We start from the raw sequence: 20,799 nt of genomic DNA, 5'->3' as shown, positions 1-20,799 counted from the left end.
CCCAACCGCTTTCTCCTTTCTTCCTGTAGCCTTTTATCCTCAGGTCTCTCTGTTCTCTGCCAGCTGTCTTATCTCACTTTTCACCCTCAAGCATTTCTAATGGATCTTCCTCATTCAACTGTGTTTTTCCCTCCCCGTTGTTTGTGTTTGGAAGGGAACCTAATCATGACACATTAGCATTTGCTTACCTTCCTCTCTCTCCTTTTCACAGATCCCTCACGTAAAGATTGGACCTGAGGAAACGCCACGCTTGCCGTACCTGCGCTTCGCCTCTGTCACTCTGTACCCTAGCAACGAGGACCTGAGCCTGGCCATCGGAGCCATCTTGCGCTCGTTCAGTTACCCCTCAGCCAGCCTGGTCTGTGCCAAGGCTGAGTGTGAGTACACATGCTGTCTGTTGTATGGATGTTACAGTGCATTAGGCTATGTTTGCGTTTCAGTGGGTGTAAATGCACCAATCAGTTGTGTTCTTCCGAGCTCATTACCTACTGTATGTGTACGTTTGTGTGCGAATGCCTCTGTGGGAGTGTTGGCACATTCAGGCTGTATGGGCGGATATGACTGTTGCGCTGCTGGACACTCAGTTTGACAGTCTGGTCATAAAGTTCTGTCTGCTGTTAGAGTTCAGAACATGGCTCACGCTACAGCCTTCCTATTTATTACTCATGCCATCGCGCACTATCTCGCATCCACCTCAGAGCGCTGCTAGGCCAAACCAATTTAATAAATATTCGTGTGTGAAATGCTTTCTAGTTTTGGAGGAACTTAGGGGACGTTTGATTTAACTTGCCAGGCACTCAGACAGATTTAACATTACAGGGGATTTGGGGCTTAGTCACTAGCCCTCTTTATTTTCATTTTGAAAGAGTGCATTATTGATTTATTATGCACTCCCCTATAAAGAGTGGCAGGAATTAAAGGGCTTGGACTCGGATGGTGGCTGTAGTATTCAAACAGGGCTTCGTAAAAAAAAAAAAAGACAGAATACACTACGTGCTGCAGGAGGTTGCAAAAATCACATTTTTTCCCCCTGAATAGTCCAGGACTCTTTTTGTGCAGCCCTGAAGGAAACGGAGCTGGGACGAGTTGTTGCGCAGCTCTTGCTCTCACCAGCCTCACGTAGAAACCGCACAAGTGAAGGACAATTACATAAAGAATAAGTGCGGCCATTTAAGACTGAACACTTCTCATCGCAGTGTGACTCGGGCAGATTATGACAAACAAATGCTGTGGCATTATGAAAACATGATTTAATCACTGAGATGCTTTCATTATCTCGCCAGCAGTTTGCCAGCCATCCCACGGTTTCCTGAAAGTAAGCTGAATTCCGTGCGGACTCGTCATTTCATTGAACTACAAGAGCTTTGAAATGGCATCAGACATATTTTCCTAGTTTTGATCATCGGTTGAATGGGAAGATAAGAGCGTTGTCTTTCAACAGGCTTTTCTCTCAGAAGAATTAGAGGCAACAGATAGTCTGATGGTTACCGCCCGGGCCAAAAGATGCAGTTTTTTTTACTGCTGGAGAGACAGAGAGGGTGTGTGTGTGTAATATATTTGGCTTGAAGGTGATCTTTACAAGGTTATCACACTCGCAGACTCTGACCCACTTGGCTGCGCTATCTATCGCCATGGAGCTGGTTGCCATGGCTGCAGAATAGGTGCTAACTGCCACTCAAAAGGCTTGTTCCCCCCGCTGAATGACTGTGTGTTTGTATACGTTCAATATTGAATTGTTTTGCTTGCTTCACTTTGTCTGTACATGTGCGTATGCTTGAGTGCTAGTTTATACATTTAGCAGTGTGTGTGTGTGTGTGTGTGTGTGTGTGTGTGTGTGTGTGTGTGTGTGTGTGTGTGTGTGTTGTCCCTGAGTGTACTCTATGTCTGCACACATGAGCAGGTTTTGGAATGTCTATGATTGTGTGTGTGTGCGTGTGTGTGTGTGTGTGTGGCTCTGCTGGGATTCAACATCAGACAATGTTTACCACCAGATCACTTGTTTTATTCATCTTGTTTACCCCCGTGTAGAGTGATGCGTTCAAGTGAAGTAGACATTCTTACATTTTCATCAGTGAGGCGAGTGATGTGTGTAGTCACACATTTCATTCACATCACCACCATGCGTGCATCCTAATTAAGTAACGTATTTAGCAACTAATTATTCCTGCAACTGCCTGTTAATGGGATTAATCTTACTTTTCCTCCCAGCCCTCGCAAGTGCAGCAGTCTTAAGATATTCAGTTAACTGAGAGCGAGTGCGAGATTTTGGGTCACTTCCGACGTATGCTTCTCTCGCTGTGCCTGGGTCACTACGTGCTATCTGAGCCTAATTCCATTATGCAGTTTTCATGAGATGGATGAGGTTAAGGACAGCGAGAGGGAGAGGCCGAGCGCAAGGAGGAGGAGACGGTGGCGGCACAGGAGCGAGATGGATAAAGACAGACAGAACTAACTAGAGCACAGCACTAAGACGAGAGAGATAGAGAGGTTAGAGCCGTGTGAGAGAGGGAATATGTGAAAGAAGGAGAGTGAGAGAGGGGAGGAGAGGAAGCTGTAAAGTGCATTGATTTTTTTCCCCTCCTTCCTCAAACTAATTAAAGTTTTGGCCTGGTTCAGTGATTACCCCACTGCTTACAGAGGCTTTCTCCTGCTGAAGGGCTCTGTGTGCTACCTCTCTCTTTCTCCTCTCCTCACTCTCTCCTCACACCCCCATCCCCCGGATGCCTGCCCCACCACTTATTTACATAGCTAGGGGAGCTTTACTATGGAATTACAATTAGGAAGCAGCAGGGTAGACTTTCTAGTAAAGACTCATTCTGCACACAATGTCAAGTGAGTCTTGACAGCCATTGGTTATACTCATTTTCAAGAGGAACTTGCTTGAAGTGAGCAAATTGTCTCAAGTACTGTATTCCAGTCTTTCTGCTCCTGCAGCTGTGCCCTTCTCTCCATCCATCTTTATTTCTTGCTCGAGGTTAGCAAGTATTCCTGCATTCCCTGTTGTGTTGTTTAATTTTACGGTTTTTAATTTTTTTGAACACACGCTTGTGTCATTCACAGCACACGTCGCTCAAACCACTGAAAAGCAATTATTGAGGGATAAGACAACAGACCGAGCGAATTACAAAGCACTCAGAGAGCGCGTACCCCTGCCAAGGCTGCACAACCCTCTAAATTTATTATTCTATTAATAGCAAATGTTTAGAAATTTGTCACGCTGATTAGCTGATGGCAGCCATGAATTTTGTAGGATACATAAACCCTGTCTGAGAATATTAAGGTCTTGTACAAAGATGAATTTCAAATGATTCAGACTCACAGGCTCAGTTGATTGAGTTATGTTTTCTCAAGTTACTGTTGTGCCAGAGTAGATTTACATTTTTTTTGGCTCATCCAAGTATTTTATGAACCAAATTAAGATGAGATGAAACCTTTAGGAGTGACATTAAAGAGGAAAAGTAAGTGAAGAAGCATGCATATGATGTGAGACATAAAATGTAATGACCGACATCCAGGCTGGCGGCCAGAAATCCCTTTATGCTTAACTTATTAAAAATATACCAACATGTCTGTACTCTTGCCTCCCTCCAGGTGTCTGTAATGTTCATAGGAGAAAACAACTAGGGAAACAAATAGCCTGAAAGTAGAAAGAATCACCGGGTGAAAATATTGTTGCTGTGTCTCAAGCAAGTGACTTCAGTCAGTGCATGCACATGCAGTACATTCTGTACATTCTGTACATTCTGTACATTCTGTACATTCTGTCCGTTCTGTACGTTCTGTACGTTCTGTACACAGTGTGTGTCCCAAATCGAACACGGGCGTAAAATGACCGTTGCAACATGTGACAGTGATTGTGATCTGCTGCTCTGCTGCTCTTTCTTGTGTGGGCTCTCTGTGTCATGCAACATGGAAAGTCTGCAGCAGCGACAACAACGTGACTCTCTACCTGGCTGCCATTTTCACAAAGAGGAAAATACATTAATGCTCCCTCACCTCTCATTACAGAGGCAAGTTGGAGACTGTTTAGAGTGAGAGGTGTTTATTGTTTTACACACGTTTGAGTGCACAATCCGAGTAATAACGGTGCACTTATTGACTCAAAATAGCTAGTGTGCGTATGGACGTACGTAAATGTGCATCTATGCAGTTATGATTATATAATAGAGTGCTGTATAGATGGCCTCATGGTGGCGCTATCTACACCACTCACTTTCCTGGCCCATAGCCTATCTCCTTCTTTTCAAATAACACAGACATCTCTCTCGTAGGTTTAGGACAATCATAAATACAGGACTGAAAACCAAACCATAGATACAAAAACGAGTCCCACTGAAAAAAAGCCATGAATGAAGACATAATGGAGCCTCCACATTAAATGATGTTTCATTTCCTGAAGATTTAGACAAACCATCAATCATGCTTTGCAAAAATGACAAATATATAGGCATCCGAGGATACGATTTTCAGAGGTCCTGCAAAGCTTACTTTTTTGGAAATATGAGTTATGTCTATTGATACAGACACTGATATGCAACCCGGCTCTGCTTCGGCTCTGCCTCAGGCCTGCTGAGATTGGAGGAGCTGGTCCGCCGCTTCCTCATCTCCCGGGAGACGCTGTCAGTCAGAATGCTGGATGACAACCTGGACCCTACGCCGCTGCTGAAGGAGATCCGTGATGACAAAGTGGCCACCATCATCATTGACGCCAATGCTTCTGTCTCTTATCTCATCCTCAAGAAGGTCAGATCTCAAGGATCAATCTATTTTTCTGAGCCGCCCACACATGTGCAGGATTTTGAAGTTACTCCAGTGTACAGTACGCGCTGTATCGCTCAAAGGGATTTGTGTATTTCTCCTTTGTACATCCGTTTGGAAAATTCAGGTTACAGTCACGTCTCGCTCAAAGTTCCACAGGCTGCAGTTGTTGTTATAATAGAATTAACATCTATTTTTACCTTCTCTGCCCCCGGAGCAGCGGAGCGAACAATATTTATGCCTCTCTGCCAGCAACAATCACTTACTCTCTTAAGAAAGTATTTGACAAAAGAACATCTTTAGCTGGGATGCGGTGCAGATGTTACCCAGGCTTGTTCTGATTCATAGTGCGGCCTGTGATGCCGATAGCTAGCCCAGTGAGTCACAGTTTGAATGCGTATGGGCTGTTTTCACTGGGCACATTGGAGCGGATGTCGCCCCTCAGCGAAATATCCTAGTGTTAGCCTGATGATGTAAAACTGTGATTAACGTATGCTGCCCGTCTCCTCCCCCACATTCTCTCCCACTCTGTCCCCCAACCGTCTTCTTTGCTCTCTGCTTCTCAATAACTCCGCTCCTTTGCCCTCGCCATCTCTCCCTCCACCCATCTCCCCTACATCTTCCCTCGTTCTCTGCTTCCACATCCTGTATCCCCTCCAGACTTACTTTTTCATCTTATGCTCTCTCTTTCTTTTCGACAGGCATCCGAGCTGGGGATGACATCAGCATTTTACAAGTACATCCTCACCACCATGGTAAGAGTTCTTCCCCTTCCTCTCTTTCTGTCGTCTTTTCCTCCCCGCTCCCTTCTTCCTCTCCCCCGCCGCTCCTCCTTTTCGGTCTCTTTATGAGCCACCGAAGGTGCTAAGGTGGAGAAAGTATTCGATTAAGGGCGAAGAGAGAGGTGACAGGCAGAGGAGATGAAGGATGGGGAGATCTGAGAAATGAACATACTGTACAAAGATATGGAAGTGCAGAGGAGGATGGGGGGAAAAAAGCAGAAGTAAAAAGGGGTCTGAGGTGAAGATGATGACAGACGGGATGTGGCCTTTTTCTTCTGCCACCCGCCACCTTCTTTACTCTTCCAGTGTTTTCATCTGCCGCTTTGATATACTCCCCTCCCCTCCTGCCATTTGAATTAATGTGTCACTTTATGCTGCATACCTGATTTATTTTTTTCTCCTCTCTTGGCCCTCTCTGTGTGATGTACTCTTGTGCCTCAGATGCAGCGTCTTGTGTGTGTGTGTGTATCTCTGTGAAACGATACTGGATTCATCAACCTATCACCATTTTCCCCTTTTCCCAAGTTGTCCTTATCCTTTTTTCTCTCTCCTTCAGAGATTAGATGTTGTCACTCCCCGCAGCCTCTCTTTTTCTTTATCACACTCTTCTTTGCACCGTATTTTTCTTCTGAGCTGAGGTTTGATGCTCTGTCAACATTGTCATTCACCTGAATTTTCTGTCTCTCTCTCTGTCTCTGCAAACACCCCCCCCCCCCCCCCCCCCCCCCCCCCCCCCCACCCCACTCGTCCTCTCCCTCTCTAGGACTTCCCCCTCCTAAGACTGGATGATATAGTGGATGAGCACTCCAATATTGTGGGCTTCTCCATGTTCAACACCACACACCCCTTCTATTTGGAGTTCATCAGGAGCCTCAACCTCTCTTGGAGGGAGGGCTGCGACCTCACGTATCCCGGCCCCGCGGTCAGTCTCTCGAACACAGGCATACTCATGCATGCACACATCCACCAGTAATTTTTACAGCTTTGTTTTGCATGCCAGGAAAAATTAAGCCACTTTATTCCTCGCACTGATTCATGGAGCAGTTAAAGAGATTCAGCTAGTCTTTTGCTTGTATTTAATGGGTATTGATGTATCCATCTGTGTTTCCTCCCCACTGGTTTACTCATACCGCACATCTATTCTCTCTCTCCCCTCTTATTTTACCCGCCACCCCCTTCCATTTCTGTTAACCACTCAATCATCTGTGCCTGCACCTCTCTCCTCTTTCCTTATTGCCTTTTTTCCCCCCTCCTGACTCCTTGTCCTTCCTCCCTATGTTTCCATCCCCCCTCTGTTTTTCTCCATTTACCACCTCCTCTTCCACAGCTCTCGTCAGCGCTGATGTTTGACGCGGTGCATGTGGTGGTGGGGGCCGTGAGGGAATTGAACCGCAGTCAGGAAATCGGTGTGAAGCCGCTCAGCTGCAGCTCACCTCAAATCTGGCAACACGGGACCAGTCTCATGAACTACCTGCGCATGGTAAACGTTTGATCAGTCGGCCTGTGAGCAATACGTGATGTGCAATCACCCCCTCATATGTAGCCCATGGTAATTTCCATTCGCATGAACATGCACATGCATACATCATAAGACGTGTGGGTGAAATAGGAGCCTGATGTTTTTTTTTTCATATCTTTAGGCACAGCCATAATATGCACAGTGACAATATCAACTGGAGTGATAAATAATCAACGTCTGAAAATAGTGACACATACATTTGCCATTTCCTGAGACAAAGTCTTCAAATTGAGGCAGAAACAATCTGTAGATGAATGTATTAAAATGAATGAACTCTTTTCGTGATCAATTTATCGTTATCATCACAATGATCAGTCATGTAGAAGCAAAAAGGCCCAAAACAAACTGTATCTGCAGCCTGACTTCAAATGATCTGTCTTATTCAAATATTAGAGACTGGAACCAGCCAATGTTTGACATTTCTGTTTTTAAATGACTCACTCAGATTAACAGAATATTAATTGACAGTTTTTTTGGTAAATATGAATCGTTTTCCGTCATTTAAAAGCAAAAATGTCAAACATTTGCTGGTTCCAGCCTCTAAAATGTAGACAACACACAAACAAAACAATGACTGCTTAACCAAAGAGAAGACAAAAAAAGATGTATTTATTGATGATGAAAATGATCTGTCTTGTCTGAACAAAAGCCCAAATTTAAAATGTATAATCACTAAGGATGAAATCTTCACATCTGAGATTGTACAACCATTGTGGTTTTTTTGCTTGGAAAATGGCTCAAACAATGACCATGAATCAGAATAGGTGATTCATTTTCCTCCTGATTGATTTATTGATGAATGCTGACAGTACAACCACATTCTGTATCATCCTCGCCTCGTGTCAAATGTAACCTCTGTCTCCTGTTGTTCTTTGTCATCTCCTATCTCTGGTCGTTTGTGTGTGTGTGTGTGTGTGTGTGTGTGTGTGCGTGTGTGTTTGTGTGTGAGTCTCATTGACAACCTGTTGTCAAGGCAGCCCGAGCCTCATCTCTCATTGCCTCCGCCCCACCGACCCGACATCTGTCTTTGTTAGTCAACATCATGGTGTGCTCCATCTTCAGCAGCGTGCCATTCATCATAGATCTCGCTAACTGTGCCAGCACCTGGGTTTTGGAGAGGCAGAGCTGAGCTGCGAGGTGCAGGTCTTATTAGGAAGCTGTTGACTCTCTCTGCTTCTCTGTCTGAGCCTCTCACTCAGTCACTTTCTCCTAGTTGATCCGAAACTGATTATCCCTGTCTGGTCCAGCCTCAGACACATCCTCTGTCTCTCCTGCTCTTTCTTTCTCTTTGTCTCTTACCCACTCTTCCCTCCTAATCACTCTTGATATGATCTGTTTGTCTAATCATGATGGATAGTGAGAAGAAGAATGTTTTGTCTCACAGAGCAGATTGCCTGTATTTATTTATTCCTTAATCTATCCTCATTTTTCCTGCCCAATCTCCTCTCATTGACTTGTCTTTCCTTTGCGCTGCCTCCTTGGTATTTCCTCACGTATCCCTCTCCACGTCCGCCCCCCTCCAGGTGGAGTACGATGGTCTGACGGGCCGTGTGGAGTTCAACAGCAAAGGTCAGAGGACCAACTACACCCTGAGGATCCTGGAGAAACACAGAGGAGGCCACAAAGAGGTCAGGAGTCACCGGTTATTATGTAGCAGCCAGGTCACATGGGCCTCAGGCTTTGGGTTAGAAGTAGATCAACTGTCTGATTGAACAACGCTCAGAGGGGTGTTTGACTCTGAGGTCAGCCTCGTCACAGCTTCCCCTGATAGCAGCCAAATATTATGTGGTAAAGTTTCGGATTTCACCTGACGGCACAGAACCACAACCTCCGATCTGAAGTGGCGCATGTGTTAGCTGCAAATGTGTGTAAACATTTGTTTTATCTGAAGGCTAGAATACATTAGCTGCCTGCATACTTCATCTATTGAATTTTAGATGCTACATTTCGAGCAGGTCTGCGGTGTTGAGTGTAGCATTGCGCATCTCTCCTCCCTCGGCCACAGCTGCGAGTTGACGTGACGTTTTCTCATCTGACGGATGATATTCCATTAATGTTTGGTTTATTTTCTCCCCATGGCCATAAATAATGACATTCATTTGTGGAAATCAGTGTTTGTAACTGGCACGGTTCAGAGCGAACAGACATGGGGCATTATCATTCTGGAAGTAACCATTAGACGATGGTAAATTGTGGCCATAAAGCGATGCACATGGTCAGCAACAACACTCAGATAGGCTGTGGCGTTCAAATTGATTGGTATTCAGGGGCTCGAACTGTGCCAAGAAAACATTCTCCACACCATTACGCCACCACCACCTCCAGTCTGAACTGTTGACACGAGGCCGGTTGGCTGTGTGGATTGATGCTGTTGATTCCATTTCCGTCCCCCAGCAGAAATCCACATTCATCAGAGCAGGCTACGTTTCTCCAGCTCTTCAAATGTCCGGTTTTTGGTGAGCCCACTGCAGGCCGTCATTTCTGTTCTTGGCTGGCGTCTGCTTCGATGTCCGACACGTTGCGCCCTCCGAGATGCTCCTCCGCTCGCCACAGTTGTAAAGAGCGGTTATCCTGTTATTCTGTCGGCTCCAACTTGTCAGGCCAGTCTCCTCTGACCTCTCTCATCAAAGAGGAGTTTTTTTCGTCTGCAGACCCGCTGCTCAAAGGATGTTTTTTGTTCTTTGCACCATTGTGAGAAAACTCTGGAGACTGTTGTGAAGAGAAATCAGAAATATTCAGCCCATCATTCCACAGACATTTATCCTCATTCGAATGTTTAACGTGAAGCTCCTGACCTTCATATGCATATATGTAAGTGCTACCGCTGGTTGGATAGATAATGTTCAGGTGTTCCTCATAAACTACCGGGTGAGTGCAGTGTAACAAAAGCAATTCAAGTCATTAACACACTGAGTTATATCAGCAATATCTTTTTTCTAACATTAGTTTACGTAAATCGCCATAATCCAGACCAATTAAATCTGCAGCAGCATGTGTATTAAACTGCGCTAGGGTGTGTTTTATTGCGGAAGACTTTTCTTTTGAGAAAATCGTGTTTCTTCTTTTGAAATATTTATCATCCTGCTTTCAAGTTTTCATTCTATGCATTTATTCCCTTTCATTCATCTTCCTGGACCAGATCTGTCCTCTTGGTTCGGGTGTTTATTTATGTTTTTGATCTATCAGTAACAAGCCACAACACATTTGTTGAGGGGTTGTTGGACAATTTGTGGAACCAAAGTAAAACGTCGGCGGTCCGAGCTAACGAGGTATTAAGCACCATTTGAGTGCCTTGTTCTGTCAATGAAGACTACTCCAATGGACATTAGATGGAAAGTGAGGGGAGCTAGAAATCAAAATCCATTTCCCCCCGTGTTTCAAAGTCAAGATTAAATGAAGCATAAATTCACCCATCACTGCTGAGCCAGACTGAGCGAATTGCGCCGCGGTTCATTGACTCTAGGAAACACTCTCTCGTCACCTTCCATTTATATGTTTTCTCGGGCTTGACCATGAGGCCATCTGCATTCTGTGTAAACACTAAATGCCAACTGATAGCCGTGGTTAAATCAGGACTTCATCTCGGTGGGAGACGTGCATTGTGGTAATTAACGCTTTAACTCACCTCTTTTAGCTCGGCAGCACCTGATCTGTAGACCGGCTGTGGTAGTTCACAGAAAGAAAAGAAAAAAACGAGTACACTTAAATGTCAGTGCTGGAAACGGAGTGTCAAAGACAAACTGTAATTCTGTCTGAGGAATCGTCACCTCTCTTTTGACCTACTGAAAGATGTACATTCATATTTTCCGAAGAACTTCCTCTGTGATGCGCGGTGTCCTCCGCCCTGCACGCTGCCTCGGTCTTAATCACGCATTTATATACCTAAGTGACTTTACTGTCTCCATAAAATGGAAATATGTTGGCTTTCTTTAATGCAATTTAAAGAAGGTGTAAGTAAAGGAAAATACACATGGCAGGGAAGCTCCTGATCATGAGTTCTTTTCATTACCATCTTTGCCATCTTGTCTCAGCTCATTGCTCTGCCCGTAAACATGGTTTCTTTTTTTTAAACAGTAGTGCATATACTGCAGGTTCGTATATAGCTCCAGTGGGAACAATTAAATCAATGTGTGTACGCAGCATGTAACAATATGGATAACAATGCAAGGCATAAAATATTCAACATGCAAAGGTACTATAAACCAGACCAATAGGGTTAATATACTCGCTGAAATGCTTATTTGTAGCCTGAAGTGACAGCGTAACGGTTGCAGCGAATTTAGAGATTATTTAGCACATTATTTATCCCACAATGGCCATTGATTTCCACTCACTTTCTCTTCTGTGTTAGATTGGGATCTGGTACTCTAACAACACCCTGGCCATGAATTCCACCAGTCTGGATATCAATGTCTCGGAGACGCTGGCAAACAAGACCCTCGTTGTCACCACCATACTGGTAAGGTCGCGCCTACTTTCTGGACTGCCGCGCTGGCGAGGTCAGAGTTGTTTTCGTGTTTTGCCGCGCAAGCTGTGCCGCAGCCCGTGCTGCGCTGTGGTCTGTTGCTGCTAATTCTGCTGTCACTGTAGCTGTCATAGAAACTGACACAGCACAGAGAGAGACGTGTTACTGAACTCAAACTGGCAAAAATCACGGTCCCCTGCTTTAATCCAAATACTATGATTTGTCTCCTGCTGGTTTCCTCATGAGTAATGTAACATCAGAAAATCAATAAAGCTCTTGCATGATGCTGCTGTATCATTGTCAGGTTGGAAATAGATGTGTAAAAACGACCTGATACAGGAAATCTCCTGCACCACAGTGTGCTTTAAAAACAGTAAAGAGGATAATCCTATTAGAATTTAAAATAGTAGAACAAAAGGAGTCTCATATGGTTTTGTTGTGGCAAGCTTACACGTAGATAGTTCCCTGCCAACCAAGCTGTTGTGCTTCCTTCTCCCAGGATAAGTTTACCCTTGATTATGTGTCGAGGGATTTCTGGACATATGACTCAAGCTTTGTGAAGGATTTCTTCATTTGGCTTCACGCTCAGTGTAGAAGACGGCCGTCTGTCTTCTCTTTGTTCCCAGGTCTATTTCAAAGGCTGTCACTGTTTCTGTCTGTTTTGTCTTTGATCCCATCCACTTCAGCATTTTGCACCAGCCATTTTATGACTTTTAACAAAGAACTTGAGCAATTAGGACTGGACCTCCATAACACCAGGGGTGACTCACAAGAAGCTGATAAAAAAAATGGGCTAAATTGGTTCAGCCAAGGCCAAGATATTCTATACAATATGAAAATCTGAATCCTATGATGCAACTCATCTTTTTATTATGTTCTCACTGCAATGTCTTTAAAATTCAGTTATAAAGGTATCATATGTGACAACTCTTTTTTTAAATCTTTAAAAATGACTAGACCTACGTTATATATTTTGTAAATAAAAAAATGGAATGCATTATTGATGCAAATAAAGTTTCCAATTATTATGTAATTCTTTATTTTGAGTAGAGATTCAGAATGCTTTAGAAAGACTTTAAAAAATTACATTAGCATATTTCCGTGCAGAACTATATCTTTAATATAATTACATTTTTTTGTTGTTGTTTTTAAACTTTTAGCCTTAAAATCTCTGCTCAAATAGAATATGAATTGTTTTGGATTGAGCCTCCCTGTGCCCCCCCGTGTGCAGGAAAACCCGTATGTGATGCGTAAGGACAACTACCAGGAGTTCCAGGGTAACGACCAGTACGAGGGCTTCTGCGTCGACATGCTGAGGGAGCTGGCGAACATCTTGAAATTCTCCTTCAAGATCAAGCTGGTGGATGATGGGCTGTACGGGGCTCCAGAGCCCAACGGCTCTTGGACTGGCATGGTTGGAGAGCTAATCAACAGGGTGAGTACTCCCCCTCTCCCTCTGCCTCTTTCTCCGACTCTCATGCACAAAGCACAAACACAGAAAAATGCTCAAATGTTCAAACAAGTGTCTCTACAGACAGGCACACACACACACACACACACACACACACACACACACACACACACACACACACACACACACACACACACACACACACACACACACACACACACACACACACACACACAGAAGCATGTACACACAAACCCACCCACGCACACACTCGCGCTTTAGCCCCAAACCACAACTCTGCTGTAACTTCCCATGTCTCAAATTGCCCTCAGAGGGGAGTAAGGCTCTTATCTAGGACAAAAGCTGACTTGATAATTCCCCAAAAGAGAGTGGTAGCATTGCCTAAAATTGTCTGCGCCATCCTTCCTCACAGTAACCCTCCCATAACCCAGCCCCCCCCCCCCCACCGCCGCCGCCCCTCTTTCTCCCCCCTGTCCAGGCCTAGTGCGCCTCTGACAGACAGTCTGGTTGAAGCAGGCTAATGAGAGCCCCTCTCTGCTTAATTACCATACAGTATACTTCAATTACCAGACTGTGGTCCCTGTGTGGGGCCTGCCACACTGGTGCTCCCCCAGCTCTCCACGCTTCCTCTCCCTCCCTGCCCTCCCCACTGCCTGATCACTCAGCTCTAATTAGCGGCCCATGTTCATCAATTAGCTTTTAATGGAAGAGATGGAGGGGAGGCAGAGCGACCAGAGACCTGCGAGGTTTTATACAGGTGGAGGGACCATACACCCAGTGCTTACTTGCAATTAGCCTCATTTGGACGAGGATAATGTGTGTGTGTGTGTGTGTGTGTGTTCCATAGGGAAGGGGACAGAGTTCATGTCTTTATGTTTTTAAGAGGACAGAATTGTATTTTTCCCGTGCAACAGAGCTCTTATTTGTACCCTAATGTTCTCATGCAACATCCAGTGTTTTTGCACAGCTACCTGACCACTTTCTCGTTTTTTTTCCCACCACCTCTGTCTTTCTCTTGCCCCCCCCCCCCACTATGATCTATCCGTCTGCCCATCTGTCTTTCCCTGTCGATCCTACAGAAAGCGGACCTGGCCGTGGCGGGCTTCACCATCACGTCAGAGAGAGAGAAAGTTATCGACTTCTCTAAGCCGTTCATGACCCTGGGGATCAGCATCTTGTACAGAGTTCAGCTGGTGAGGGTGTTATCCGGGGCTGTGGGGCGACCACTGGGTGAAACTTACACTGGATCTTGGACTGGATTTTCATTTCGACCATGTGCGCTGCTCTCAAGCGAACAAGGGTCACACAGGAGACGATGACGGTTGTTAGATGACACTTCAGGAATCAGGCTGTTGATCTCGTCTTCTGAAGCTAAAGCTTGTTTTTATATAGAAAGTAGGATGCTGCAGCCACTGTGTCCACAGTGAAATTTATTGGTGTAGTTTAAATTGCCCAGTAAGTCAGTGCTCTGTAACTCGGTGACTCTGGCAGCTGTACATTGCTAATGAGGTTTTGGGGCTAGGCCAAGTATGCTTCGGCAGTAGGCATTGTGAAATAGAGCATTTATGGATTGTAGCATTAGCGTATCACAGCACTGCAGACTTGCAGTGGGAGTGCAGTGAAGGACACTGCCCTCCTGTGGTGCAGCAGGGACAATTACTGACTACTGGGACATGACACCTTCTTTTCTATCACAGTGGGCCTTCCTGCCTGTTTGTCTGTCTGTCGGAGCCTTTCTGTTTCTTTATTGTCCTTCCTCTCCTCTTCTTCTTTTTCACCACATCAGGGTCGGAAGCCTGGTTACTTCTCCTTCCTCGATCCCTTCTCTCCCGCTGTCTGGCTCTTTATGCTGCTCGCCTACCTGGCTGTCAGCTGCGTGCTCTTCCTGGCTGCAAGGTCAATACATTACATCACACACTGTACTGATAATCTGCAGCTCACATCTGCGCTCTATCACCATTTATCTTGTCGAACACGGGTTGCTTGTCACATACCGGGATGTTTTTTACCTAACACAACCTCCTGCAGACAGTTTGACAAGTATCGAGTGACTGATTGATGAATGAATTGGCAGAAGTGCATTACTGTTCTGTAGTTTGACCTCGTTCCACTGGACCCCTTGTTTCCCCCGACAGGCTGAGCCCCTACGAGTGGTACAACCCTCACCCCTGTCTGCGAGAGCGTAGGGACATGCTGGAGAACCAGTACACACTGGGAAACAGCCTGTGGTTCCCTGTTGGAGGCTTCATGCAGCAGGGATCAGAGATAATGCCCAGAGCCCTGTCGACCAGATGTGTTAGTGGGGTGTGGTAAGTATCTGAATTGCTGTGTGTGTGTGTTTGTGTGCCCACCTCCACTCAAAAACATGTGTTTGACTTATTGTTGCTACTCTTGAATGTTTCACCCTCACTGTGCACACCGGTGTTAGAGTTTGACATTGAAGGCTGTTTTTGTGTGCCAAAGGGGGAAAATGTCCCAGTGCTCAGCTTAAATCTGAGCTCAAGACTTGTGCAGGTCTGATTCGTGACATTACAACTACTTTGGAAGCAAATCTTTGTCCTTTGTGCAACTTCCACAGTGGAATATGGAAATTTGAAGGACACATTCATTGAGGATGGAGACTTTAGTGAAACAGGCAAGAATTTGGGACCAGCAACAAACATTCCACAAACGAGGATGAGTACAGAGGCCTTTTCTGTTATGGCACCGTCTCTATGGAACAAACTCTCAGAGGAGATCCAAGGCTGAATCCTTATACTCTAATAAATAGCTCTTATAAAACTGCTTTTTACTTGGCTTTTGGTCTTACTTTTATTTTGTCACTGTACTACACAGATTTTGTACAATGGGTAATCTTAAAACCTCTATTTAATTTTAATTTTATATTGTTCTACTTTATTCATTTGACCCTTTTACTTTGCTTCTTTTTATGATGGTTTGGATTTTAAACGTATTGGTAATTCGTATTAAAAAGTGCTATATAAATAAAGTTTATTAATATATTATATTATTAAAATCAAAAATCAATTACTGGCTACCTCATTCCTTAATCAAAAACCTGCATTTTTCCTTAATGCTTTTTTTCCCACATCTGCTGTGTAAGATAATGACTTTTGGGGATTTTCGTCATATAGCTGACGCGTAGCTTATAAGTTTCGGTCTTGAAGGGCTAGCTCTTCATGCAAACAGAAAACGCTAAGCTCACAGAAATACTGGCCCAATCATTTTCCTGTGGCAACAAGAGTGAGTGTGAAAAGAGAGCTGTGCTGAGAAAGAAATAATAATCGCTAAGAGCTAAGGAGATAAAGGGTAGAGGAAGACAGGAAGGGAAAATTACACTGAGGTTGAGCAAGATATGGAATAGAAGTGATTATTAAATATAGTGAGTACATGATATTCTTCTGGAAGAAAGTTTTTAGATGTGTATTAAAGGTCACAAATGACTCCCATGTTCAGGTTTCTAATTGTACAGTATTTTATTTATGGTGAGATGCTATACATCTCTGTACTGTTCATGCAGAGGAATCTCTACGCAGGCGGTTTTGCAAATCAATGAGCAGGGCTGATTAATGGAAATAGTGGATATGCATGATTTTAACATCAGTGTGATAAAGTAACGAGATTTGTCTTGTATTTCATTTGCATTTCGCAAAACTATGGGAAGGACAACAAATTCTGCTATTATACATTAACCGTTTCTCAATTGGCATAAGCCATGTTTGCCAAACCAGCACCGCCTCTACTCGGTACATTTATTATGGCAGGAGGGTTATTCCCAGCATCTTTGGGATGGTTCCCCAGTTCTCCTGTGGATTTAGTTTGTCTCAGTGTCTTCCGTCTCTTCCTGTAATCCCAGACTGACTCAGTGATGTTGAGATCAGGGCTCTGTGGGGGCCACACCATCTCTCCTTTGTTCCTCTTGTCACTGAACATAGCTCTTTGTGTTAAGGTTTAGTTGTTGTACTGCAGAATAGTTTTGGGACAGATCCGATGGCGTCTTGATGGTATTACACGATTTATTTTAAGTCCCCAAAGCTGTTTATTGATATTCTGTTTAAAATGTCATCTCCGTCCACATCACACATCCCCACACTAACCCTTTTCCCTTTTCTTCTCCTTCTGTCTCCTCCTTGTAGGTGGGCGTTCACCCTGATCATCATCTCCTCCTACACGGCCAACCTGGCGGCATTCCTCACTGTCCAGAGGATGGAGGTTCCCATCGAGTCCCCCGACGACTTGGCCGACCAGACCAACATCGAGTACGGCACCATCCATGGAGGGAGCACCATGACCTTCTTCATGGTACGACCCACTGCAGATGAATATATGATTTGTCACTGTGTTTGGCACTGTTTCCGTGTGTGTGTGTGTGTGTGTGTCTGTGTGTGTGTAGATGTTATATTGTGCTCTTTGTGATGGCAGCCGGATTTACTCGGACAATTCCCTGAATCTCTTTATTACGACCATTTATCGTGAAGTTTTTGTGGTTTTGTGTTTTATTGTCGGGCCTGGAGTGAATGCTTGTCCTCATCTTTGCGACTTTATCTCTGAGTTCCTCTTTTGTTTTCTTTATGGCTGTTTGTGTTAAGTGGCTGACTGCCTGTGTTTGCTTATGAAAGCGCTTCCGGCATCTGTGTCGGCATCTGTGTTTGTCATAGAGCACGCACGTGTGTGTGTGTGTGTGTGTGTGTGTGTGTGTGTGTGTGTGTGTGTGTGTGTGTGTGTGTGTGTGTGTGTGTGTGTGTGTGTTTTGTCTTTGTGCGTAGGTGTGTTTACATGTGGGAGTTTGTGTAGGTGAATGTTTAAAAAAATATACTTGTTTATTTGTGTGCATGTATGGGAAATGGCTAGATGCCAATGTGCATTTTTTTGTGTGTGTGTTTTGATTTCTCATGGTGTTTGTCCATATTGCGTATATAAGTAAGTGTGGTATATATTACCCCACTCATTGCCAAATACACATACACACACACACCTTCTCTACACTCAAAACAACATGTAATTGTACACATTAAACACTCAATCCTCAGTTTGGAGCGTGCCTCATTTTGCTGAGTGCTGCACCACCTCCTGTGTGCTGATTTACCTCCATCTGTAGAAAAGATGTTGCATCAGCTGCGCCATGAGCAAATAATCTGTTGCCTTAATTCATCTCACTATTTCTCACTCTCCTGTCCTCTCCTCTCTCCTTTTACCCTCTATTTGCTGTGGACGTTTTACTCTACTCGTCGTTATTCACACTGGATTTTCTGATCTATGTGTATTTCCCATTTGATTTCTTTTTTGAATACCAATGATAAGATATCGATGTCTGTGGTCAGTGTTGAATCTGCGTTGATGTCTTCTCGTTCCTCTGCAGAACTCACGTTACCAGACCTACCAGCGCATGTGGAACTACATGAACTCCAAGCAGCCCAGTGTATTTGTGAAAAGCACCGAGGAGGGCATTGCCCGTGTGCTCAACTCAAAGTATGCCTTCCTGATGGAGAGCACCATGAATGAATACCACCGCGGCCTCAACTGTAATCTCACAAAGATCGGGGGCCTGCTGGACACCAAGGGCTACGGCATTGGCATGCCACTGGGTAACAACGCTAATTTAGTATTTGGACGTGATGTGATAAATGCAAAGAAAAGTGATAAAATCTAAATAAAAAGAGAATTACAAACAAAAACACACGAAATAGTCTCGAGAATCCAAATGCCTGAATCTTATCGGGGAACTATTCCAAAGTTTAGGTGCCACTGACTGGAAATCACAATCGCCCACGAAGTTAACTTTTTTTAAATGAATTCTATGATTAACATAAAGCCAGAGAGGTAAGAATAAGTGTATTATGTGACCTTGTGTTGTATTGCGTTAGGAGCCTATAGCAGCAGCACGTTGAATGGCTTGTCAACATTGTGATGATTTAGTGAGACAGGTGAAAAGGGAATTGCAGCAGGGCAGTCGTGAAAATTTATTAGCATCTCCATTTCATTTCTTGACACAGCATGACTGACAAGGTAATAACTTCAAATAAGACGAATATAAAATATAATCAAACATATGTTAAATTGCTTGAAATACATCTATCTATACATCAAGCTATCTGCTAAGTTGTTACTTTTTAATTATAGTTCTTATTTAGAGATATACAATATATACACACATCCATATATATGCATTGTGGGCTCTTACGTTTGAATATTGAGTTACTTTAATTTTATAACATTTTAAATTGCTGCTATGTTAAATAAACAAGTGAAACAAAAAACACCTTCAGGTGGAGAGGATGCGATTACACACAGTTTAAAATATGATAATGAATGTATGAGTCTTCCAGAGGGCCTATGAAAATGTTTTGAGAGGAGATTTATACATCAGTATTGATTTATTCAGGGTCGTTTCTTTCAAGCTGTACATTTTAAAGCACACGAGCCCCTGTGGTAAACACTCAATCACCTTTTGTCTTTTTTCCCCCACTCACTTGCCCGGAGGCTGGGATTGGCCTCGTCGAGCGTTTAAAGGTCACAGAAGGTCACAAATCTAGTTGTCATGTCAACGCACATATAATTTATCAATAAAGGGCCTAGATTGACTGTGAAATAGACCAAAGGCATTTAGTGTTATATACGAAACCACGGGGATTGTAACAATGACCCGTTTTCTTGTTCCAAACGCTCCTGCAGTGTTTTATTGTAACTGTGCCGTAGCTTGTAGATTAAGGCAAAGGAATAGCAGGAACTAATTAAAGCAGGAACCTATTAAATATGTATGGTTTTCTGAGTTCTACATCCAGTACTTAAAGAAAACATTGACAGAACAATAGTTGTGAGATCAGGCTTTTAACAAAGAAAAGAAATATTATCACAAAGCATGTTAACACGCTGGCTCCAAGCCTTTTAATGGCTTGATACAAAGCAACATGCGCTTGCAACCACCCATCACAGGCGGGATACTGTATGTTTGAACAGTGTGGCTTTCTCTCATTACATTGTTTCTTTTCACTTTTCAAACAGCATGCACAGTTTTTCACAAGAACAAATAAGGGAAATTAAAAGAATCAAAGGAAAGTTTGGAGAAAAATACATGTAAAATGATGTAGTTGAATTTAGATTTTCTCTGGTAATAATCTCACAGCACTTCAAACTCATTTTGCGAACCCTTTCAGAGGCTCTGACCCCGAGGCTGGAGCTTTGTTCATCTCCACCAACATGTCAGACATCCTGCCCCGAACATCAGCAGACTCAGCTCACTTACTAATATCAGAGGGCTCAGAGGACAACAGTGACACTGCAGTAGACGAGGAGTGTCCAAGTTTTTGGACATGAAACTGTACTGCATGTAACTGAAGAGATAGAAGCAACCAGATTTATAAAATAAAATGAGAAGCAGAACTCCAGTGCAGTGTTGGGGATTTAAACATGTACTAAGCCCCTAATTGTCAAATCTACTGTGGTTAAAAATGTATAGATGACGTATAACTTACATTATTTAAAAATGCTGCTCCTAAAAGACTGTTTCTATGCTTAAAGGTTATATATATATACATATACAGCTGTATAATATTCACTGCCAAAAGATGTCACATCAGGAACACCAAAAAACACAACAATCCACCCAAAGCCATCAGCCCACTCTGACACTATAGTGAGAAAAAGCCACTTCTATTTCAAGTCAGAGCCCTTTCAATCTCTTTCTTAGCTGAAGAGCACGGTTTCCTCAGTGGAGGGAATCGTGGAAGCTTGATTTCACCTGAGCACTTTGTACTGGCCTCGTCGTTGCGCTTTGTAAATTCGTGGAGGGCCAATGGTTTCACAGACAGGGTTTCATGCACATGCACTGACATGCGGACTGGCC

General features: G+C 43.8%; 1 protein-coding gene across 4 annotated transcripts in view; it reads left to right on the top strand.

Moving 5' to 3' along the window:
• The window catches only part of grik5 (glutamate receptor, ionotropic, kainate 5), an 81,945-nt gene that overhangs the window by 53,663 nt on the left and 7,483 nt on the right, over positions 1-20,799 (top strand). For all 4 annotated transcript variants that reach the window (XM_034610786.1, XM_034610785.1, XM_034610789.1 and 1 more), the window contains 13 exons: positions 212-377; positions 4,565-4,743; positions 5,460-5,513; positions 6,304-6,462; positions 6,868-7,020; positions 8,583-8,687; positions 11,411-11,518; positions 12,756-12,959; positions 14,036-14,149; positions 14,743-14,852; positions 15,092-15,265; positions 17,093-17,258; positions 18,316-18,541. In XM_034610786.1, coding sequence (XP_034466677.1) covers positions 212-377; positions 4,565-4,743; positions 5,460-5,513; positions 6,304-6,462; positions 6,868-7,020; positions 8,583-8,687; positions 11,411-11,518; positions 12,756-12,959; positions 14,036-14,149; positions 14,743-14,852; positions 15,092-15,265; positions 17,093-17,258; positions 18,316-18,541 — 1,918 coding nt within the window. The remainder of the gene's footprint in view (positions 1-211; positions 378-4,564; positions 4,744-5,459; positions 5,514-6,303; positions 6,463-6,867; positions 7,021-8,582; positions 8,688-11,410; positions 11,519-12,755; positions 12,960-14,035; positions 14,150-14,742; positions 14,853-15,091; positions 15,266-17,092; positions 17,259-18,315; positions 18,542-20,799) is intronic.

The sequence above is a fragment of the Hippoglossus hippoglossus genome, chromosome 16 (assembly GCF_009819705.1).
Source record: "Hippoglossus hippoglossus isolate fHipHip1 chromosome 16, fHipHip1.pri, whole genome shotgun sequence".
Lineage (NCBI taxonomy): Eukaryota > Metazoa > Chordata > Actinopteri > Pleuronectiformes > Pleuronectidae > Hippoglossus > Hippoglossus hippoglossus.
This window is presented reverse-complemented; position numbering and strand designations above follow the sequence as displayed.